General features: G+C 36.1%; 2 protein-coding genes across 3 annotated transcripts in view; both read right to left on the bottom strand.

Annotated features, from left to right (window-relative positions):
* Window positions 1-1573, bottom strand: part of LOC147299085 (cinnamoyl-CoA reductase 1-like) — a 4585-nt gene extending 3012 nt beyond the window's left edge. Inside the window, exon 1 of the mRNA XM_086229373.1 lies at window positions 1546-1573. Coding sequence (XP_086085499.1) covers window positions 1546-1573 — 28 coding nt within the window. The remainder of the gene's footprint in view (window positions 1-1545) is intronic.
* A 12693-nt stretch (window positions 1574-14266) lies between these two features.
* LOC147299086 (cinnamoyl-CoA reductase 1-like) lies at window positions 14267-18840 on the bottom strand. 2 transcript variants are annotated; one of them, XM_086240199.1, is made up of 6 exons: window positions 18723-18840; window positions 16754-16926; window positions 16421-16606; window positions 16140-16302; window positions 15320-15512; window positions 14267-14400 (listed from the first exon to the last, which is right to left on the bottom strand). In XM_086240199.1, exons 1-6 carry the CDS (start codon window positions 18838-18840, stop codon window positions 14271-14273), a joined length of 963 nt encoding a protein of 320 aa, XP_086096325.1. In that variant the 3' UTR covers window positions 14267-14270. The 2 variants fall into 2 exon arrangements, with proteins under 2 accessions (XP_086096325.1, XP_086096317.1); XM_086240191.1 differs by having other exon boundaries at window positions 14267-14406.
* Window positions 18841-19210: the final 370 nt, after the last annotated feature.

Consider the following 19210-nt stretch of genomic DNA (forward strand, 5'->3'; position numbering starts at 1 on the left):
TGCGAATGACTCGCTACTGTTCTTAAAAGCGTCTGTAGAAAATTGTACACACTTGAGAAGTGTCCTTGATATCTATAGCGGTGCCTCTGGGTAGATAGTGATCTAATTTCTAGAAATCCAACTTATTTTTTTCTCCAAATCCTCCTTTGAAGATCACAAAGGATGAAATTTGCTCTATTCTCTCATTTGAAGCTACGGATGACCCTGGAAAATACTTTGGCCTTCCAACAATTTAGGGTAGGTCCAAGAAGAAGTCGTTGGCTTTTGTAAAGGAAAAATTTCAGGCTGGAAGCAGAAATCTCTCAATAATGCAGGTAGAGAAGTGCTCTTTAAAGTTGTTGCATACACTATCCCTAATTACCCTATGCATTGCTTCAGCTTCCCCAAAGGTTTGTGCGAGGAAATTGACCCTCTAATCACTAAATTTTGGTGGGGGCAAACTGATGAGGAGAATAAAATTCTTTAGAAATCCTGGCAGTTTTTGTGCTCTGCTAAAATCCATGGAAGGATGGGCTTCAAGTTTTTGTTGGATTTTAATGATACCCTTTTGGCAAAACAGTGTTGAAGGCTTGTGCAGAATCCAAATTCTTGGTGTACGCGCATCATTAAGAGCATATATTATCCCCATGGTAATCTGCTATCTACCAAGAAATGATCAAAAGCCTCTTGGGCCTGGAGTAGCCTATTAACTGGTAAGGACCTGTTGGTGGAAGGTGCTTTGTCAAAAATTAGAAATGGCCAGAGTGTTGATATTTGGAATGATAAGTGGATTCCTAATCACCCCTCGGGTAGGATCACTTAGGACCATCCCCATTTAGCCCCTCATTGAGTGAATGATCTTATTGACTGGTCGAAAAAAAACTTGGAACCTAGCCCCAAAATTTTCAGTTATTGATAATCCTACTTTGAAGGCTATTAGTTCCATTTTGTTGGGCCCGAAAAAGCTGGAGGATAGATTGATCTGGCATGCTAATACTAATAGTAATTATATTATACAATCGGGGTACCATGCTATTCATTCTAAATCTATGCAGTCTATACCAAGGACCATTGGCTTCTCTTTCACAATTGATCCCGGCCAATGTTTGGAAGAAGGTCTGGGCTATTAAAACTCTCCCAAAGGTCCATCTATTCTTTTGGAAGTGCCTTAATAATGCCCTACCGGTCTTTCACAACCTTTTCAAGATGAAGATCATTAAATCCCCTTTGTGCGTTGTGTGTGGTGAAGTCCCGGAAACCATTGAGCATTATTTATTCTTTTGCCCTTGGGCCAGGGGGACATGGTTCAGTAGCAGTATCACATACAGAATAAACTTTCAAGAATTTACAAATATTGCACACTGGTTTTCTACTCTAACCTTTCTTGCAGGTACTCAAAAGGAAACTCGAGATAGGTTACTCTCACATATGGCCTTTCTTTGCTGGCACATTTGGAAGGAGCGATGCAATTTCATTTACAAGGACTCTCCCCCGTCTCTAGTCTCTGTTGCTCGAACAGCGGAGAATGCTACACTTGAATTTCTTGCAGCAATGGAATTGTCTGACCTTCAAAATCAAACCTCTCACCAGCCATGCCTACCTATATATGGTTCTCTATGACCAAAGGCATCATCGTCTTCGTTGATTTCCTCCCTTCCCTGGGACCATCAAGATCAACCTCGACGAAGCTTGGACTCTTCCACCTCTGAGGCAAGCATTGGAGTTTTGGCTTAGAACCATCACGGTGCTCTTGTTGACGGAATCGCGAAATCTCGTTTGACTACGTCAGCTCTCGAATCGGAAGCTATGGCGGCCTTCGAAGCGGTCATCCTTGCTCAAAAAAACAATTACTCATATGTGATTTTTCGAATACGACAATCAAGATCTCATCAATTGTATCTATGGGAGAATGAAGAGAGGAAATTTGAGGTTGTACCATCAAGCAAGCCTCATCTTCCTTCAACGCCTTAGTGTGGTCCTGGTCTCCCAGAAATTCGAATTTGGCTGCAGACTGCATCGCCACCCTTGCTCGGCGGAAGATGTGCCCCGAATACTAGGTCAAAAAACCTTCATCCTCCCTAGTCTTTATGTTATCTCGTGACGGTTTACCATGCCCTCCGCCACCTTAATTTGCTATGGAGACTGAAGATTCTAGCTCTAGTCGACCTGAGCAGTGTCTTAGTATCAAAGTGTTTCCAGATCTGGAAGTCTTCAGTTTCTATCAGGTGGCTTGTCTGATTTGGATGATGAGCCTTACCTATTTTGTTTCGTTTTGCCTGGGCCTCCTTTTGGACCCTTTCTCATTGTATTTCCTCTGCCCTTCTTTGGGCCTTTTAATGGATTCTCCTTTTCCAAAAAAAAAAAAACTGGAAAAGACATGCATAAAATAGTCAACATCTCAAAAATTTGAACAACTTAATCTTATTTTAAGTAATTGTATGTAGGTATGAATTTCCTGTCGAGCGATCAAATGCTTGATCATTGACATTCTACAATTACGTCAAAATTCCAAAACTACCTTTTTGGCATATCTCTCTCAATTGGCCACCATCACCCTACCACCGGTGTCGCCGATACTTTCTCGATACCTTTTTGTCTCTCTCAAATTTTTAAGCTATCTTATCATTTTTAATACTCATGTACCCATGGCCAAAAAAAAAATACTCATGTACCCAAACTGGTAGATTCATAAATCTTCGCACTAAATCCATCCAAGGAAGCAATGATTAGAAAATTTAAGAATGCAGATGGTAGCTAGAGTAAGCTCATGCGCTTCATTTTGATTGTGGGGGATGAATATGGACTATTTCTCAAGAGGAATTAATGTTAGGGACGGCCACAATTTTCAATCCAAAGTTGATCAGAAGCATCTATAAGCTATATGCACAAGAATGGACTTGTTTCAGGGTCTAAAGCTCTTGGCACGAATGTACTACCAGATCGACTTGAGGAAGAAGAAGAACATGAAAGTGAGAGAGAGAGAGAGAGAGAGAGATCGAGAAAGAAAGACATATATGTATCCCACATCAAAATTTCATTTAATATTCGAGTTGTACATATATGGCAACATGTGAACAATAGCCGCTACCTTTCTTGAATGACCGTCTTATCAGAGCGTGATTAATGGTTTTGTGGTCTCTAGTACCACTGTGGCTGTAGAGGATGGTTCTCAGCCAGAGTTTTTCTGGTTGGGGTGGTCGTACGGTTGTCTGACAGGTCCCTTTTTTTTTTTGCCAATTTTTGTAACTTCAAACTCTTTGCCTTGATGAATGCTTCTTTTGGGAAAACCCAAACAAATAAGTAGAATACAATAAAAGTGGTACAATTGATAAGTACAATACTTATCAAAAACTCTAACTATTCAAGTACTAAAAAAAATGTATCAAAAACTCTAACTTTGTTTTGGGTTTTTCTTTTGGGCTTTTTTGGATATTGTACTTCAACCATATTGTTTTTAGATTAACAATTTATATCTTTGTAAGTTTTAAATGTAGTCCTTCATTTAACAATTCTAATTAGACATAAATTCATATTTATTCTCTAATTAATATCTAAAAAAATTATGGGATATATCTATCTAATTAGTAGGACAAATTTTAACTTTATTCAGTCTAATTGTAACCAACAACTCTGACTTTAACTTCCACCATCTTATCGGCCTAAAAAAAAATCACCTCTAAACCCTAGAAAATGTACTCATATGAATTTTGCAACAATCTCATCCACCTGATTTGTCTGCTTTATGTTAGGTTTTATGCAGCCTCCATAAGCCATTCTATACTAGGGGTGGTATCGGTTCGATTACTAAATCGAAATGACATAACTGACAACAGACCGACCACCAGCGATATGGCCAGCTTTGCCACCGACATCGATACTGACAAGTTCAGTTACTGACGGCTTCAGTATAGGTGGTGGTCGGTCGGCTTCTCAGTGGTGGTTGGTCACTTTCTCTTTCCTCTGTCGATCTTCTTCTCCAGCTTTTCGATGGTGGTGGCTAGCTCTGTTCTCTTCTTCTTCTCCGGCTCCCTCGCCTGCAACATCACTGGCAACATAGCACCAGAGTTGGGTAGTTTCGGCAACGTTACAGTTGGGCAGAGGCAACGACGAGTTGAAGTTAGGCAGAGGCAGCGACTACTTGTAGCTGGGCAAAGGCGGCAGCGACAACGTTGCAGACTTGCAGCTGCAACGTTGAAGAAGAAGAAGAAGGGTGGATCGGTATTGGTTTGCCGACGATATGGGATTTCCAAACCGCCACCGCCACCGCCATTCACAAGGGTTGGTATGTCGGTCGGTGACGTCTGTTGGTTCGATGTTCCGCCAACTCGGTTTGTTTTTGGTCGATGACGGTTTGTCGGAAGATTTTCTCAGCCCTATTTTATACCCTAAATCCTAGGTGAAACAATCGATCGATGGCCAATAATAAAAAAAATAAAAGACCAACATATAATAGGAAAATTATATTTAGCTTTTCTTCCATGTGATTTAGGTTAATGTTCACTTTACTTTATGTAGTTCAAAAATTTAAAAAGCGCAGGTTCATATAGTTTAATTATTTTAGTTTGCAATTAAGACCAAATTTTTAATATCATAAATCTAATTTAGTGAATTAATTATTTGTGGGCCGGATATAAACTTACTTTGGGGATAATTGTAGTTGGGATATGCAATGTTCAAGTGCTTCTCCACCACATCTCGTATTCCAATTGAGTGCGTTGCATCTTTCTCTAGCCTTATATTTTTTGTATACAAGAAATAGTGCTTCAGCTAAATCACGAGCTTCCACAACCGTCCAATAATTGTATCTCAATGACTAAAATCCTCCTATGTATGTACACACATTAATTAATTGAACCCTTAAACAAAAAACATATATATCATTATTGCATGTAAATCTTAATAGAAATTTAGATTCTAATTTGTTAGATAAGATCTAATTTTCCTTATATAGGCAAATTATAAATTATTTGTTATTGTTGTTATGGACTCGAGTCTCTAGTTGTGGTAGTGTCAGTGGAGGTTTCGGAATGGGTGATGGTGGGTTGGGTTCACAAGCCTTGGGGAAGACATTCTCGGTGGGTTGCGTAGTTCCATTCAAATAAGGTGAATAGATGGTGCCCATGATTCTCTTAAAGGCGATGCCAAAGACGACCACGATCAGAGGCATAATATGGAATCCACTAGTGCTGACAGGAGATGGCGATAGGGTTTTGAGAGACGGGCAAGAAAATCAATGCTTGGAAGAAAATATAAGCGATGACAAGCTTAATTAATTGTTTTCGTTTCAAAATATCATACTTTTTCTATTGTTTTTCGTTTATGGAATCCAATTCCTTGATATTTTTCTTCAATTCTTCTATTGAATGAGCCATTTAAGTCTTTACAACTTTTTTTTAATACACGGAAAACTTGACTAGAAAAATTGTATATTTAATGAATCAACCAAAATGGTGTCACGTCTTGAAGAGGGTGCGTTGTTCCGATTGTACTAGACTCGACAATTTTAAGAAGCCATAATGCAAACCACAATGAGGAATATTTATTGCACTACTAACTATTGGTTTAGTGGTATTTAACTTCTCAATATTGAAAGATGTGTCAAATTCGATTCTCTCCTCCCTAAAATATATGTATTTGAAAAAAAAATGTTAGTGTAATCAATTAGGGGCGAGCCGACACTAGCACAACATAGGCACGACACGATTAAAATAGATATGGCATAGCATGTCACGAGTAAATAGGCTGGGACGAAGTTTTTAGCCCATCAAGGAACAACACAAGCATGAGTACAAAATTAGCCATAATTATGTACGGCTCGTTTAACATTTTTTATTTTTAAGGAACTTTTCAATAAAGAAAATCAATTTTTCAAGAAAAAAAATGTTTATATTTAATTATAAAAAAATATCATAAGATTAGATTTTTTACTAAAAAAAATAGACTATGGACTGGCATGTTTAAGATACGGCACAAATAAGACATGAGTATGAATGAGCCGTGAGCCGTGAGCCGTGAGCCGTGCAAGGCCTAAGTCTTAGGTATATGGGCTGGAAAAAGAACAGCATCAAAGTACAATTAGCAAACTTATGCGGGCCGGGCCGACACGTTTGACAGCAGTAAAAACCATCTAAACTATGTTGACAAAGTGATCTGAGTTGTACATCGGGGCTGAACTGGAAAAATCATGTTTTGACTTGTAAAGGGTGCGTTGTTGTCCGGTTGCACCAGCCTCGACGGTTTCAGTCAAGCAAAATGCCAACTGAGATGGAGCATATTCTCTGTGCAACTTTTCTGAGTTCGATTGTGTCTGCTTGCGAGGTTAGTTACAGAAGTGGACATGATGACCATCTTCACCATTTTCATCAGTATTGTTTTTCTCATGGTGGACATATGTGCAAATATGTCAAGGACAAGTTCATATTGTAACCCTTGATGGGTTTTCGGGTCTTTATCTGATTAACAATGTTGTTACGTATCAAACCTGTATTGAAAACCTCATGGTCGAAATCTGTTTGCTTTAGGAAAGTAGCAGAAACTATAAAATTAAGCCTCATTTGAAAATTGCTATTGCCCAAATTCATAGAGTAATCATCTTGTATCACTTTGAGTGTTGGAAAATCATGGTGACATTCAGTTCAATAGGGCATTGGCCATCTAAATTGACAAACAAGTATCCTTGTTAATGTTGCATTACTGAAGGTAGTATAAGAACAGACCAATTCTGCTTCAGAATCCTAAAAAACCCATCACTTTTTTCCCCTGAACACAGCCATTTTTTCTTTAATTTTTTATTTCAAGAACATTTTGTTCTACATTTCCTATCTAGACATACTAGAGAATTAGTGATAGGTTTATACCTTGTCCTGGTTGGGTTATCATTATTTGTTCAGTGAATGTGATAGAACTATTTTAAATCTACTTGCAGGAGGAAAACTAATAGGTAGTCTTGTAATGAACTTTAATCTCTAAATATAAGCCTCCTTTTGCCCTGCTGGGGTTTCAGATTCTGCTATCTTTGGATATTTTATTAAATAGCCATGTTGGTCCACATCTTTGTCTTTTGAAGATTTTATAGGCTTATAGTTGAACATTGAGTAGCGCTTGAATTCAATACCTAACACCGACAAAATGTACCCTTGTACCCAATTAGCATCACTCACCAAAGTCATTGCAAGTCCTGATTTGTGAAAATTTACTCATTGTTATAACTAAAAACAGGATGTTTGTACTTCTTTGTGGTATTGTACGGTATTTGATTTCTTTGTATGAAAACAAGTGTGTTGCATGACCAAGTTATTCAGGGTGTTGGACAGATACTAAAGGTTGTTATTTGGGATGCAGAGTGGATTGTTCATGTAACCTTGCTTCGTCCCTCTTCTCTTAGTCTTAGGACAGTTTTAAGTTATGTAGCTTGATCAGTTGGGTATTTTAAACTGAGACAAGATTTGATAGATTACACAGAATTATCTAAGCTCAGATGACTTCATTTTGCATCTTTAATAAGTGAATAGAAATAAAAATTCAGATTTGAAGATCAATACTTAGAGCGTCTATATGCTCATCTTTCTTTTCTTCTTCTTCTTTAACTACTTTTTTTAACAACATTGTTATTTATCATTGTCTAGTTCTTTTTAATGCTTGTCTGATCATTTTGTCTCTTAAAAGTTTTTTGTCCGATAACAATTATACTACTCAAACAGCCCTAACCAAAGATAATTTTTTCTCTACATCAACCCTTTTTCTGCTATAATACTGAACCTTCTCATTTACTCTGCGTCATTGACTATTTTTTCTGTAACTTACAAGTTACAACAAGATTGTAAAGATACTGAATAATAAACCTTTATGAAAGAACATAAGTCTCGACAATTCCAATTTCGTATAAAAAAATTTGAATATTTCCATACAACATGAAGGATGATGTTGTGTTTTCCTTCTTTATTACCCTCTATGAAAGGAATTAAACCTCACTTCTGAAAGTAGGATAAGTGTTGTGCATGTGCATCTTCTTACGCAAAATTTCAAATTTCAAAATGAAATAAATTAAAGCAATGGACATAAAAGATAGCTATACTTTCTCAATTTGTCGTGTAGAGAAAAATCTCTTAACAGATTGAGCATTTTTCTCCATGATTAAAATCTGTATAACCATTGGGGGTTGGTGTAATCACCTAGGCGTACTTGGTTGCATGCAGCTTTGTAGAGAAAAAGCTCTTAACAGATCGAGCATTTTTCTCCATGTTTGACATCTGTATAACCGTCGGGGGTAGGTGTAATCACCTAGGCGTGCTTGGTTGCATGCAGCTTTGCCGAAACGCTCTTTGTCACCTCTATATAAAGCGAACTTTTCCCAGGGTCTCATCACAATTCAGTACTCAAAACATTTCTTCACTGTTATTGCTATTAAATCTTCTTTTCATTTCTTCCTAAAAGATCCTTGAAGTAGTTGAAGTTTTCACTGTGGTGATGAATATAAAAGATATTTGTTGCCATGGCAAAATTTCCTAGTCAATCTGCATACATGCAATAGTGATTCTGTGGCCAACTCTGTAAGTACTAGGCACCAATACTGCATCATATGGCTATCATCTGATGAGATTAATTGTTTTTCCTATTCAAATATCATGCTTGTTAGTGATGAGAAAATCAGGTTGATTTGTTAATCTAGCTTTGTTATTATGATATATACACAATTTCTTTGTTCAGCATGTAGCGTGTTTGGATTTTGTATAAATGACTCCAGTTTATACAAAATCCAAACACGCTACATCAAGATCTCCAGCTTGTCTTATGTGTCTGCATCGTATGACTATCATCTGATGAGATTAATTGTTTTTCCTATTCAAATATCATGCTTGTTAGTAATGAGAAAATCAGGTTGATTTGTTAATCTAGCTTTGTTATTATGATATATACACAATTTCTGTCTCCAGCATGTAGCGTGTTTGGATTTGTATAAATGACTCCAGTTTATACAAAATCCAAACACGCTACATCAAGATCTCCAGCTTGTCTTATGTGTTGTTGGATTTCCTTATATGCACAAATTATTATCTATAGATTCTGTTTTCAGTCAGCTGTGTGCCCTTGTTCTTCATTGACCATGGCTTCTTAGATTGCTTTTAAAGCAATCAACTTACAAATAGATAGTGAAGTGAACAGCGGCACATGATATCACTCCTCTGTGCTTCTATAGCCATATATACTCTTTTCTCCTAGCAGAATTGCATAGTTTTAATCCTTTATCTAGTATCAAAATTATTCTGTGAGAAAAAGGTCCTGCTTGTCTCTTATTTCACTCTTAATCTTCTTAGTGTTTGGTTCCTAAAGATTAGTTTAAAGATTAATTATATATATGTATATGCATACTGACACAGGCAAATATATATATATATATATATATATATTCACACACACAAATGTAGCACATATATTCATATATGTTATATTAAAAATATCATAGCAAGCATATCTAGGAAATGGCAAATGCCTTTTCCCATCTCCATGAAATTTTTTTCCTTCCTTAGATGATATTTAATGCTGATAGTGTAATAAAGACGGCAAAAGCTCTTTTCCCTAAATTCTTAATCTCCTAAGTGTAATTTTCTTTCTATAATGTCTGATGGAAAATATGGTATTCTTTCATTTTCCTATAGTTATTTATTTCCTCTCTTAAATATTTTCAAGGTCATCTTTTTCCATGTGGACTAATTAAAATACCAAGGGGCAAGCATTTTAATGAAGAAATTTATTTGATGCAGGATGGAATCAAAGGTGGCTTCGATTCGTGCTTTGGGGTTGAACAGATGACAAACAAACAAGACATGGCATCAAACCATGAAGTGTTTCGAATCAAGGCGAAGATGAAAACACAAATTTCACTGAGTTCATCAAGGGTTGATGCCCCTCTTTTACTCACATTCCAAACATTATCACAATCATTTACTCACATTCCTAACATTACCTAACTTAAGCAATATTATTTATAATAAACGCTTTAACTGCCTAAGACCTAACCCACCCCCACCCCCCCTTCCCAACTCACATTGTCCTGTGAGCTTCCCTTCAGCTCCTTCTACTTCAGAATCTCAGTACTATTATTATCCGGGTCAGCACCTGGCACCAGTATACGCATACCCTCCTTATCCCACCACATATCCTCCTCTCCTCAACATGCCCGTAATTGGCGTGCCTTGCTGTCCACAGCCACCAACTTTGGTGGCCTCCGAAGATCAGATTCAAGCGGAAGGATGAGTCATATGGTGATCCGAACCAATACTGCTTCAGCTGGGGCTTATTCGCCTTCTAGTGGCTCTGCTTCAACTCAGGGGGAGGAGGATACAAGGGTTATTGCAGCCATGTCTTCTGCCTTCTGGTGTTGGTTCTGATACGCAGAACCCCAACAAGGACCTCTACACGTTCTGCACTCCGGATAACAAGGTGGGTTTGTCTCAAATCTCAATTTGCATGGTTATATGATTTTCTTAATTTACACTATAATTCTGTATATGTTTCTTAATTTTTTTCCCATGTTGGACAGAAACAAAGAGTGTTGCTGAAGAAGGAGTTGAAGAGCATTGATGTTGGATCTTTGGGCAGGATTGTCCTTCCAAAGGTGAGGTTTTTGTTTGCCTGTGTAACATCTTTCTTGGTTGGTTTTCACTTTTCAGTCCATTTTGATTTTTTTTCCAAGAAATGATGATGGAGGAGAAAGAAGTAAATTAAAGGGTCGACCAATATCCCTACTTTGATTTGATTTACTCTTGTCCAATAACTAATTCCTTCCACCCTGACATTTTTATTCTTGCACCAAAATATTCACTCTTTTTTTTTTTTTTTACTCTCCTCATCTTTTGAGTACATTATATTAAAATATATGACAATCTCTGATATATGGATGTCCAAGCTGACCTATTGTGTTATCTACTTCATTCTCACAGGAGGCAGAGGAAAACCTACCGGTCCTCTCTGCATGGAAGGCATCCTGTTGATGATCAGAGATGTATATTCCAACCAAGATCAGGATGAAAGGAACTAATATAGCGAGCCCTCCTCAAACCTACAACAACACAACACCATGACTAACCCCACAAACCAAAACCCCAACAACACCAGCAACATACGAAACCCTAACACCAACACCCATTTCCCCAACCCTAACACCAAAAGAAAAACCCAGACCACCAACAAAACCCATACACCCCCCCATATACCCAAACTAACTAGGAACGAGAAGACAAATTTTCCCTAGCTCTATTAATCAAACTCAAACCCAACAAGGATCAACTAGAAACAAATGCTCTGGTGGCAGTCTCTATGGATCATGCTGCTTCCTCTTCACATAGACAATGGGAGGAAGCTACGACTACGACAACACACTAGAGAAACAATAACATCTACACAACAACCAGCTATAGCAGTGGACATTTCCTTCATCATCGGAATCATATATATATATAGGAAAAGAGAGTAAGGTAACTGTATGTATAGGATAAACAATCCTTTCTGTAATGTAGACTTCTTTTATGAGGTAAATTGTATACTTAGTGGAATGAAAGATATATACTATAGATCATTTTCTCTTCAATTAGTCTCTTTTACAACAACATTGCTGTGTGCAAGTATGCAACACATCTATCCCCTTCAAATTCTTAATTGATAGTCATATGTGAAAAGTTATACGAGAAGAATGTCATAGACAACAGTTGTATGAAAACGTGTCATCCCCTTCTAAATTGAAGGTACTTGAATCCAATTTTAGATACCAAACGGGCTTAACTAAACTGCACTTAGAAGCGTTTTCCAACAAGTCAGTCTTGAATAGTTGTAAATTCTCAGAAGCGTTTTCCAATTTCTTCAAATTGTCATTCTTCTCATCACCTAAAACACGTTTTGAATGGAAATGAATTGAGTAACACGGAACATAAAAAAAGATGAATGAATTTGCCGAAATTCAAATGTTTTTTTGGTAAAAAAACTGAGGTGGGTATGCAGAGAAAAAGAGAGATAAGAAAAGATTACATGGGTCTCTAAGATAACAGTGCCATGAACCTTGTATCCCTCGGAGAGGAGGAGCTTGACGACCCAAGATGCCACGAAGCCACCAACACCAGTCACACACACTATTTCTTTCTTTCCTGTCTCTTCTTCCATCTCTTCTGCTCTGTCTCATAATTCTCAAAGCCAGCTTATTTTGACTTCAGTAATATTTTATTTCCCACGTATCATCCTAGACATTTTCATTCCCTAGCTAGTATGTCTAATTTTGTTTACTTTTTAACACACATGTACGTAAATTCATTTTCTATGTCTATCTAGTATCTAGTACCTTATTTTTTGAGGGCTGCTATTTGCACACCTCTAAATTTCTTTTTGCACACCCTTTTTGAAAAAAAAAAAAAAAAAAAAAAAATTCAAGAGAAAAGACCATTTGGCCCTTCCTCTGTTACACACCCCCATCCCCATCTCTCCCCCCCGTACACACCCCCCCTTGCTCTGTTTTTTTTCCCTCCGCCCGATCACCACCTTCCTCGCACCAGCAGCACCACATTCCTTGCACCACCACCATCGTGCGCCACCACCTTCCTCGTAGCACCACCACCGCGCGCAGCACCACCCAAAACAGCCACCATAACCAGCCCAGCAGCCCCTCCTCGGCTCCTCCCTCTCTCTCTCTCTCTCTCTCTCTCTCTCTCTCTCTCTCTCACCCAAGCAGACAGCCAAACAAATTTAAAAAAAATAAAAAAATTGCAGCGGGTTCGACGGACCAGTGCCGAACCCGGTGGTTTCGTTCGACAGGTACCCGCCGAATAGAATAGGATTGTTCGGTGGGTACCTACCGAACGAAACCATCGGGTTCGGCACTGCTCCACCGAACCTGATCCAATTTTTTTTTTTAAGTTTTCTTCTCCGGCGCGTGACAGTGAGCTTGCTGGAGGAAGAGAGGTGGTCGGGGTAGGGTGAAGAAAAAGAAGATAGGGTAGGGTGGTCACCGGTGGTGGTAGGCTGCTCGGGGATAGGTGTGTGCCGGAGAAAGGAGAGGTGGGGAGGGGGTGTGTGGGTGAGGGGGTGTGTACAGGGGGGGGAGATGGGGATGGGGTGTGTGTGTTTTTTTTTTTCTGGTTAGGAAGGGTGTGCAAAAAGAAAAATGGATGGGGTATAAAGTCTTTTCCTTTGAGTTTTTTTTTTTTTTTTTTTTTTTTTAAGAAAGGGTGTGCAAAGAGAAGAAAAGGGTGTGCAAATAGCAGCACTCTATTTTTTAGGCCAAATTACACAAATAATCTTTGTGGTTTGGATCATATTTCAACGCTACTTATGTGGTTTCAATTCTTTTAAAAATACCCTTGTGGTCCAAGTCCGTTACTAATTGAGAATTTCAGCCAACTGGAGTAACAATATCAAGAGAGATGCGCTATTTTTTATTTTTTAACTAATGGGGCGAATTCGGGGATTGGATATGGATATGGGGATTCCATTCCCCGCGGATATGGATATGGGAAATCCCCAAATTGAAAAATTTGGGGATTGGGAAGGGTATGGAGGCAAAAACAAATTCAGATATGGGTATGGAGGTGGCATACCCATCCCCACCCGTACCCATTGCCATTCCTAGATTCTCCCAAGTCCCAACCACCAATCCACCATAAACATAAATTTTAAAGGATTTTTGTTTAGAAAATTTAGAATTATTTTGTGATGACCACATTATGATTCATCAATTCCATTAACAAAGTTAGGAATTTGAGTTGATTCGACCAAAAGTAAATAAATTTGAGCTTGATTGTAATGAATTTGAGCTTGATTGTAATGTGAACTATACAACAATACGATTATATGTATAGTGTATAATCATGAATGATCGTGATGATTATACATAACTATTTAAAGTAAAATAATTATTCTCATAATAGAAATTTACATATTTAATTTCATCATTCTATAAGATATATCTTTCATTAAAATTGGGTGCTAAATTGGATTTGGTTTTAGTCCTTTGCCTTTTTAAGCATATATGTAAGTACATTGTACGCTGTGTGCAAATATATCAATGTAATAGAATTTGTGCAGGTATATTTAATGTACCTGCACATATGTTCGTAATTTAGTAATAATGTGTCTACAAATAATAATGTGGATAAATGTATATAGAGTCAAAGACTATAACAAAATTCAATACTTAACGTCATGCATGTTTTATTGAAAATCAGATAATGTAACTACCCCTTCTCTTTAATTATTGAACATATTATGAGTAGGGGTGATGCATGCTAAAATACTTCAAGTACATTTGTCTAATCCAGGACTCCAGCCTTTCGATAGCTTTCAATGGAATCAACAAGAGTTTCGTCCAATGGTCGGTAACTCCAACCCAACCTCTGCAATTTCTCAGAACTCAGATTTTCTTCTTCTTCCTCTTTGTGGCTAAGGCTGCCAATACAAAAGAGTAACGCATGCATCTTAATAACATGGATCCCAAAGGTACACAAACTAGGTGAAACAAAACAATCGATCGATGGCCAATAATAAAAAAATAATAGACCAACGTATAATAGGAAAATTATATTTAGCTTTTGTTCCATGCGATCGATTTAGGTTAATATTCGATCTGCACTTTAATTTATGTAGTTTAAAAAATTTTTAAAAGGTTCATGCGGGTTATTTTAGTTTACAATTAAGACCAAATTTGTAATTTTATCAATTTTTCTTCTTATGGTTTGGTGATGTGGCTCTAGACTGGCATAATATCTTACACAAAAGGACCGAAATATTTATATTCATAACCAACTATCTATTGATTTAGTGATATTTGTATTTTCAATGTTGAAGAGGTCTTAAGTTAGACTTCACCCTCCCCAAGATTTTTTTTTTTTTTTAAATTATCTATACTCGTACCATAACCACTATTTTACTACCATATCATGTAACCACACGATAGTTACATTTTTTTTTTATCCTATAAATCCCCCAAACCCGCTTTGCGGTCCCAGGCTCAAAACTAAAAAATTACGAAATTAACTTTAAGTGCAACTACAAATGTACAAATTTGAGTTAAACCCTTAGGATTAGCCCAAGTGGTGAAAATGGGTAAGGGTAAAGGTTAAGATTAGATTAAGTCCATGGTTCGATTTCCTCCAATGTAACAAAAAAAATTAAACTTTAATAATGTAAAAGAGTTACATAACTATGAATTAAACTTTAATTGCAAACTAAATTAAATTAAAAAAAATTAATTGAAAATTTATACACTATAAGCATTAAAGTGGCCAAAGTTTACCTACAAGGACCTAAAATCTAATTTAATTTAGCGAATTAATTATTTGTGGGTTGGATACAAACTTACTTTTGGGGATAATTGTAGTTGGAATATGCAATTTTCAAGTGCTTCTCCACCACATCCCGTATTCCAATTGAATGTGCATTGCATATGTATCTTTCTCCAGCCTTAGACTTTTTGTATACAAGAAATAGTGCTTCAGCTAAATCACGAGCATCCACAACCGTCCAATAATTGTATCCCAATGACTCAAACCCACCTACATATATATGTACACACATTAATTAATTGCACGCTTAAACAAGAAAGATATCAATATTACTTGTATATCTTAATAGAAATTTTGATTCTAATTTGTGAGATAACCTTATACAGGCACATTATAAATGTATTTGTTATTGTAAGTATGGAAGAAATTGATATGATATATATAACATGTGTGTATATATATATATACATGCTCCTTCTATTAAGGTATACCTCAACTTATTTATGTTAAGGTATACTCTATTAGGGCCCACACGAGTTGTTTTGTGTCGATCCGAATCATTCATTTTTTACATTTTTATTGATAGATCATCCTTGCATAAAATTAGTTAAATCGAAAATCATTTGTCTATCTAACTTTGATCAAATAAATGGACGAACTAAATATTTTCGATGAAATCATCCATTTGTTTTATCAAAATTAGATAGGTAAATGATTTTCGATTTGACTAATTTTTTGCAAGGATGATCTATCAATAAAAATGATTCTTGCGAACAGTTCGGATCAACACAAAACGATTCGTGTGGACCCCAACAAAGTTATACCTCAACATAAATAAGTTAAGATATACCTTAATAAAAGGAGCATATTATATACATATGTGGTACAAGTAGATACCTTTGAGAACCATAGCTATGAGCCAGCTACTGAAATTCATAGTAGCTTGCAAAATCGGCCCCACAATAACAGAAGGACAAACAGTTACAACTTCAAGTCCACTTCTTTTGCCAAACTCCAAAGCCTCACTTTCTGCTTCTGTTTTTGCTAGGTAATACGATTTCTGGAACTGAAGTACAACATCAATTATTGATCTTGCTTCAGCGCATAAAATGTTTCAAATTAACTTAATTAATGTAATAATTATTTTCATATCAAGCTAGCTATCACACTTAGCTTACTTTAGTTGTTTTAATATATTCCTTATCGGACCAACAAGTCTCATCTTTGGCTTGACCCTTGGGCCAGTTTGGGTTCATGGTAACAGCAGCTATAGAGGACACAACCACAACTCTCTTCACTTTGGCTTCTAGGCAAGCATTAAGTACATTAAGCGTTCCCTTCACAGCTGGTTCCATAAACTCTACCTGCACAATTCACATTAATTTTAATTTATTTGAATATTTGAGAGAACATAAATAAGGAAGTAATTAATTATTTTTGGTAAGGGATTATTTATTAATTAAGAATTTATTTTAGTGATGAGGTATACATTAACATTATATAATTCTTGCCTGTGGATCTGCTCCAGGAGAACCACCGAGTACAGGACCGGCGACATGGAAGACTCCACTGCATCCGGCAAATGCCAAACACAGAGATTCATAGTCCAGCAAATTGGCTTTGAACAGTTTCAGGTTCTCAGATGCTTTCTCAAGCTTGTTCAAGTGAGCATACTTGCTATCCTCTGTACAATTAATTAAGATTAATTTTTTATTTAATTGCACAAAAGGACAAATCATAACCTCCATTTACAAAAAAGGACAACACATAGTAAAATAGTCATTACGGTCCTATTTTAAATTTCCATCAATTAATTGTAAATATTGTTCGGTTATAATTATAATTTAAATTAACATTCAATTACAAAATTGTTAATTACATTAAAAAATTACTTATAAAAATGTCACCAATCACATGCACTCGGCACTCCAAGAGGAAAAAGCCAAATGTTACAAATGGTGCAAATGGTGTTCGTGGTTTGCCGGTTTCAATTTTTTTTATGTTTAAAATGTTTTCAATCTTATTCAATAATCAAAAAATTTCGTGAAATGTACCTAAAATCAAACACACACATGGTGCTGTACGTGCATTAATTTTCCATCAGATATGTAAGAGGAATTGGAGTAATTTAAGAATTAAGAGAGAGTAATGAATTGAATGATCACCTACAATAATCATAATATATAAATACAAATAAGAGTAAATGACAACAATGGTCTTCAAATTTTACCCTTAGTACCATAAACTTATTTTTGGAATTCTATAGTCCACATCATTTAAGTTCGTTTCATCAATGTTAGTCATGTGTTAAGTAGGTAAGCCACTTTTGAAAAGTAAAAAGGCTTTTTTACCCAAATAGCACCTGAACTACAGGGGGTGTGCTCAAATACCACCCAAACTTTTTTTCTTGCCAATTTACCACCTGAAATTATTAATATGTGCTAATTTGCCACCTAACATCCATTTTTCTGTTAAATCATCAAAAAATTTCCCAAACTTCCCATTTTGCCCTTGAATACAATAAAAAAATATTATTATTTTAAAAACTTTTTTTAAAATATAATTAGAAAAAAAATTAAAAACTAAAAAAATAGAAAATGGAAATACCCTTTTTTTTAGGGGGTTTAATTAGATTTTTTTTTAATATTTAAAATGCTTTTTTTATATAAATGACGAAAATACCCTTGAAATAAACAGAAAATTTAACTAAAATGACGGTAGGTGGTAAATTGGCCAATATGTGAAAGTTCAGGTGGTAAATTGGCAAGAAAAAAAGTTTGGGTGGTATTTGAGCACACCCTTTATAGTTCATGTGGTATTTGAGTAAAAAAGTCAAGTAAAAATGGTGACTCATCCCCTCTTTTTTTTTTTCGAAGTGATATACGTGACTAAAATTGATGAAAAATATAAATAAAAGTGACAAAATAGACTAAAGTGAGACACATGAAAGTTTGTGGACTATATATATATATATATATACAGGCTCCTTCTGTTGAGGTATACCTCAACTTATTTATGTTGAGGTATGACCTTGTTGGGGCCTACACGAGTCCTTTTGTGTCGATCTGAACCGTTCGCAAGGATCATCTTCATTGATAGATCATCTTTGTAAAAAATTAGCCAAATCAGAAATCATTTGCTTATCTAACTTTGATAAAATAAATGGACGGTTTCATCGAAAATATTTGGTTCGTCCATTTATTTGATCAAAGTTAGATAGGCAAATGATTTCCGATTTGGCTAATTTTTTGCAAGGATGATCTATCTATGGAGATGTAAAAATTGAACGGTTCGGATCGACAAAAAAGGACTCGTGTGGGCCCCAACAGGGTATACCTCAACATAAATAAGTTGAGGTATACCTCAACAGAAGGAGCCTGTATATATATATATAATTTGAAAAATAAGTTTGTACACTAAAGTGATCCTCGATAAAGTTCGAAAACTATTACTATTATTCTCTCATACAAATAAACATACCTGGTTGTCTGACAGTTCCATGAACAAGATAGTCCTTGGAGAGAAGAAGCTTAACCACCCAGGAAGCACAAAATCCTCCAGCCCCAGTCACACATACTTTTTCTTTCTCACCCGCCATTGATACTCGATCTTATCTTAATCTTAACGTCCTCGATATATCCCTCTTGTCATCTCTAACCTCTATATATAGCCTGCACTATATTATTAATTAATTAATTACGCTTTTAATTTCTTGGATTTCAAGGACCATAAAGGGGTGTGTATTTAATTGATCGAGATTTTAATGGATTTTAAAAGAGTTATAAACTCTTGCAGATTTCATGAATTCTATAAAATTCATCAAAATCTAAGGGGAAAAAAGTTGAAATTCTCATGACCTTCATTTTTTAACAAAATCCATCAAAATCCACCAAATCCACCATTTAATAAAATTCTTTAAAATCAATGAGTTTTTTAATACATCTAGATTTGTATAAAATCTTTAAAAT

The sequence above is a fragment of the Dryas octopetala genome, chromosome 1 (assembly GCF_963921425.1).
Source record: "Dryas octopetala chromosome 1, drDryOcto1.1, whole genome shotgun sequence".
Lineage (NCBI taxonomy): Eukaryota > Viridiplantae > Streptophyta > Magnoliopsida > Rosales > Rosaceae > Dryas > Dryas octopetala.

Bases quoted from the DNA above. Each gene is read 5' to 3' on its own strand.
- LOC147299086 (XM_086240191.1), bottom strand. From the start codon at position 18,840: ATGGCGGGTGAGAAAGAAAAAGTATGTGTGACTGGGGCTGGAGGATTT. The intron at 16,927-18,722 runs GTATGTTTATTT...TTAATTGTACAG, and splicing joins TGGAACTGTCAGACAACCAG to AGGATAGCAAGTATGCTCAC. The intron at 16,303-16,420 runs GTAAGCTAAGTG...CTTCAGTTCCAG, and splicing joins AATATATTAAAACAACTAAA to AAATCGTATTACCTAGCAAA.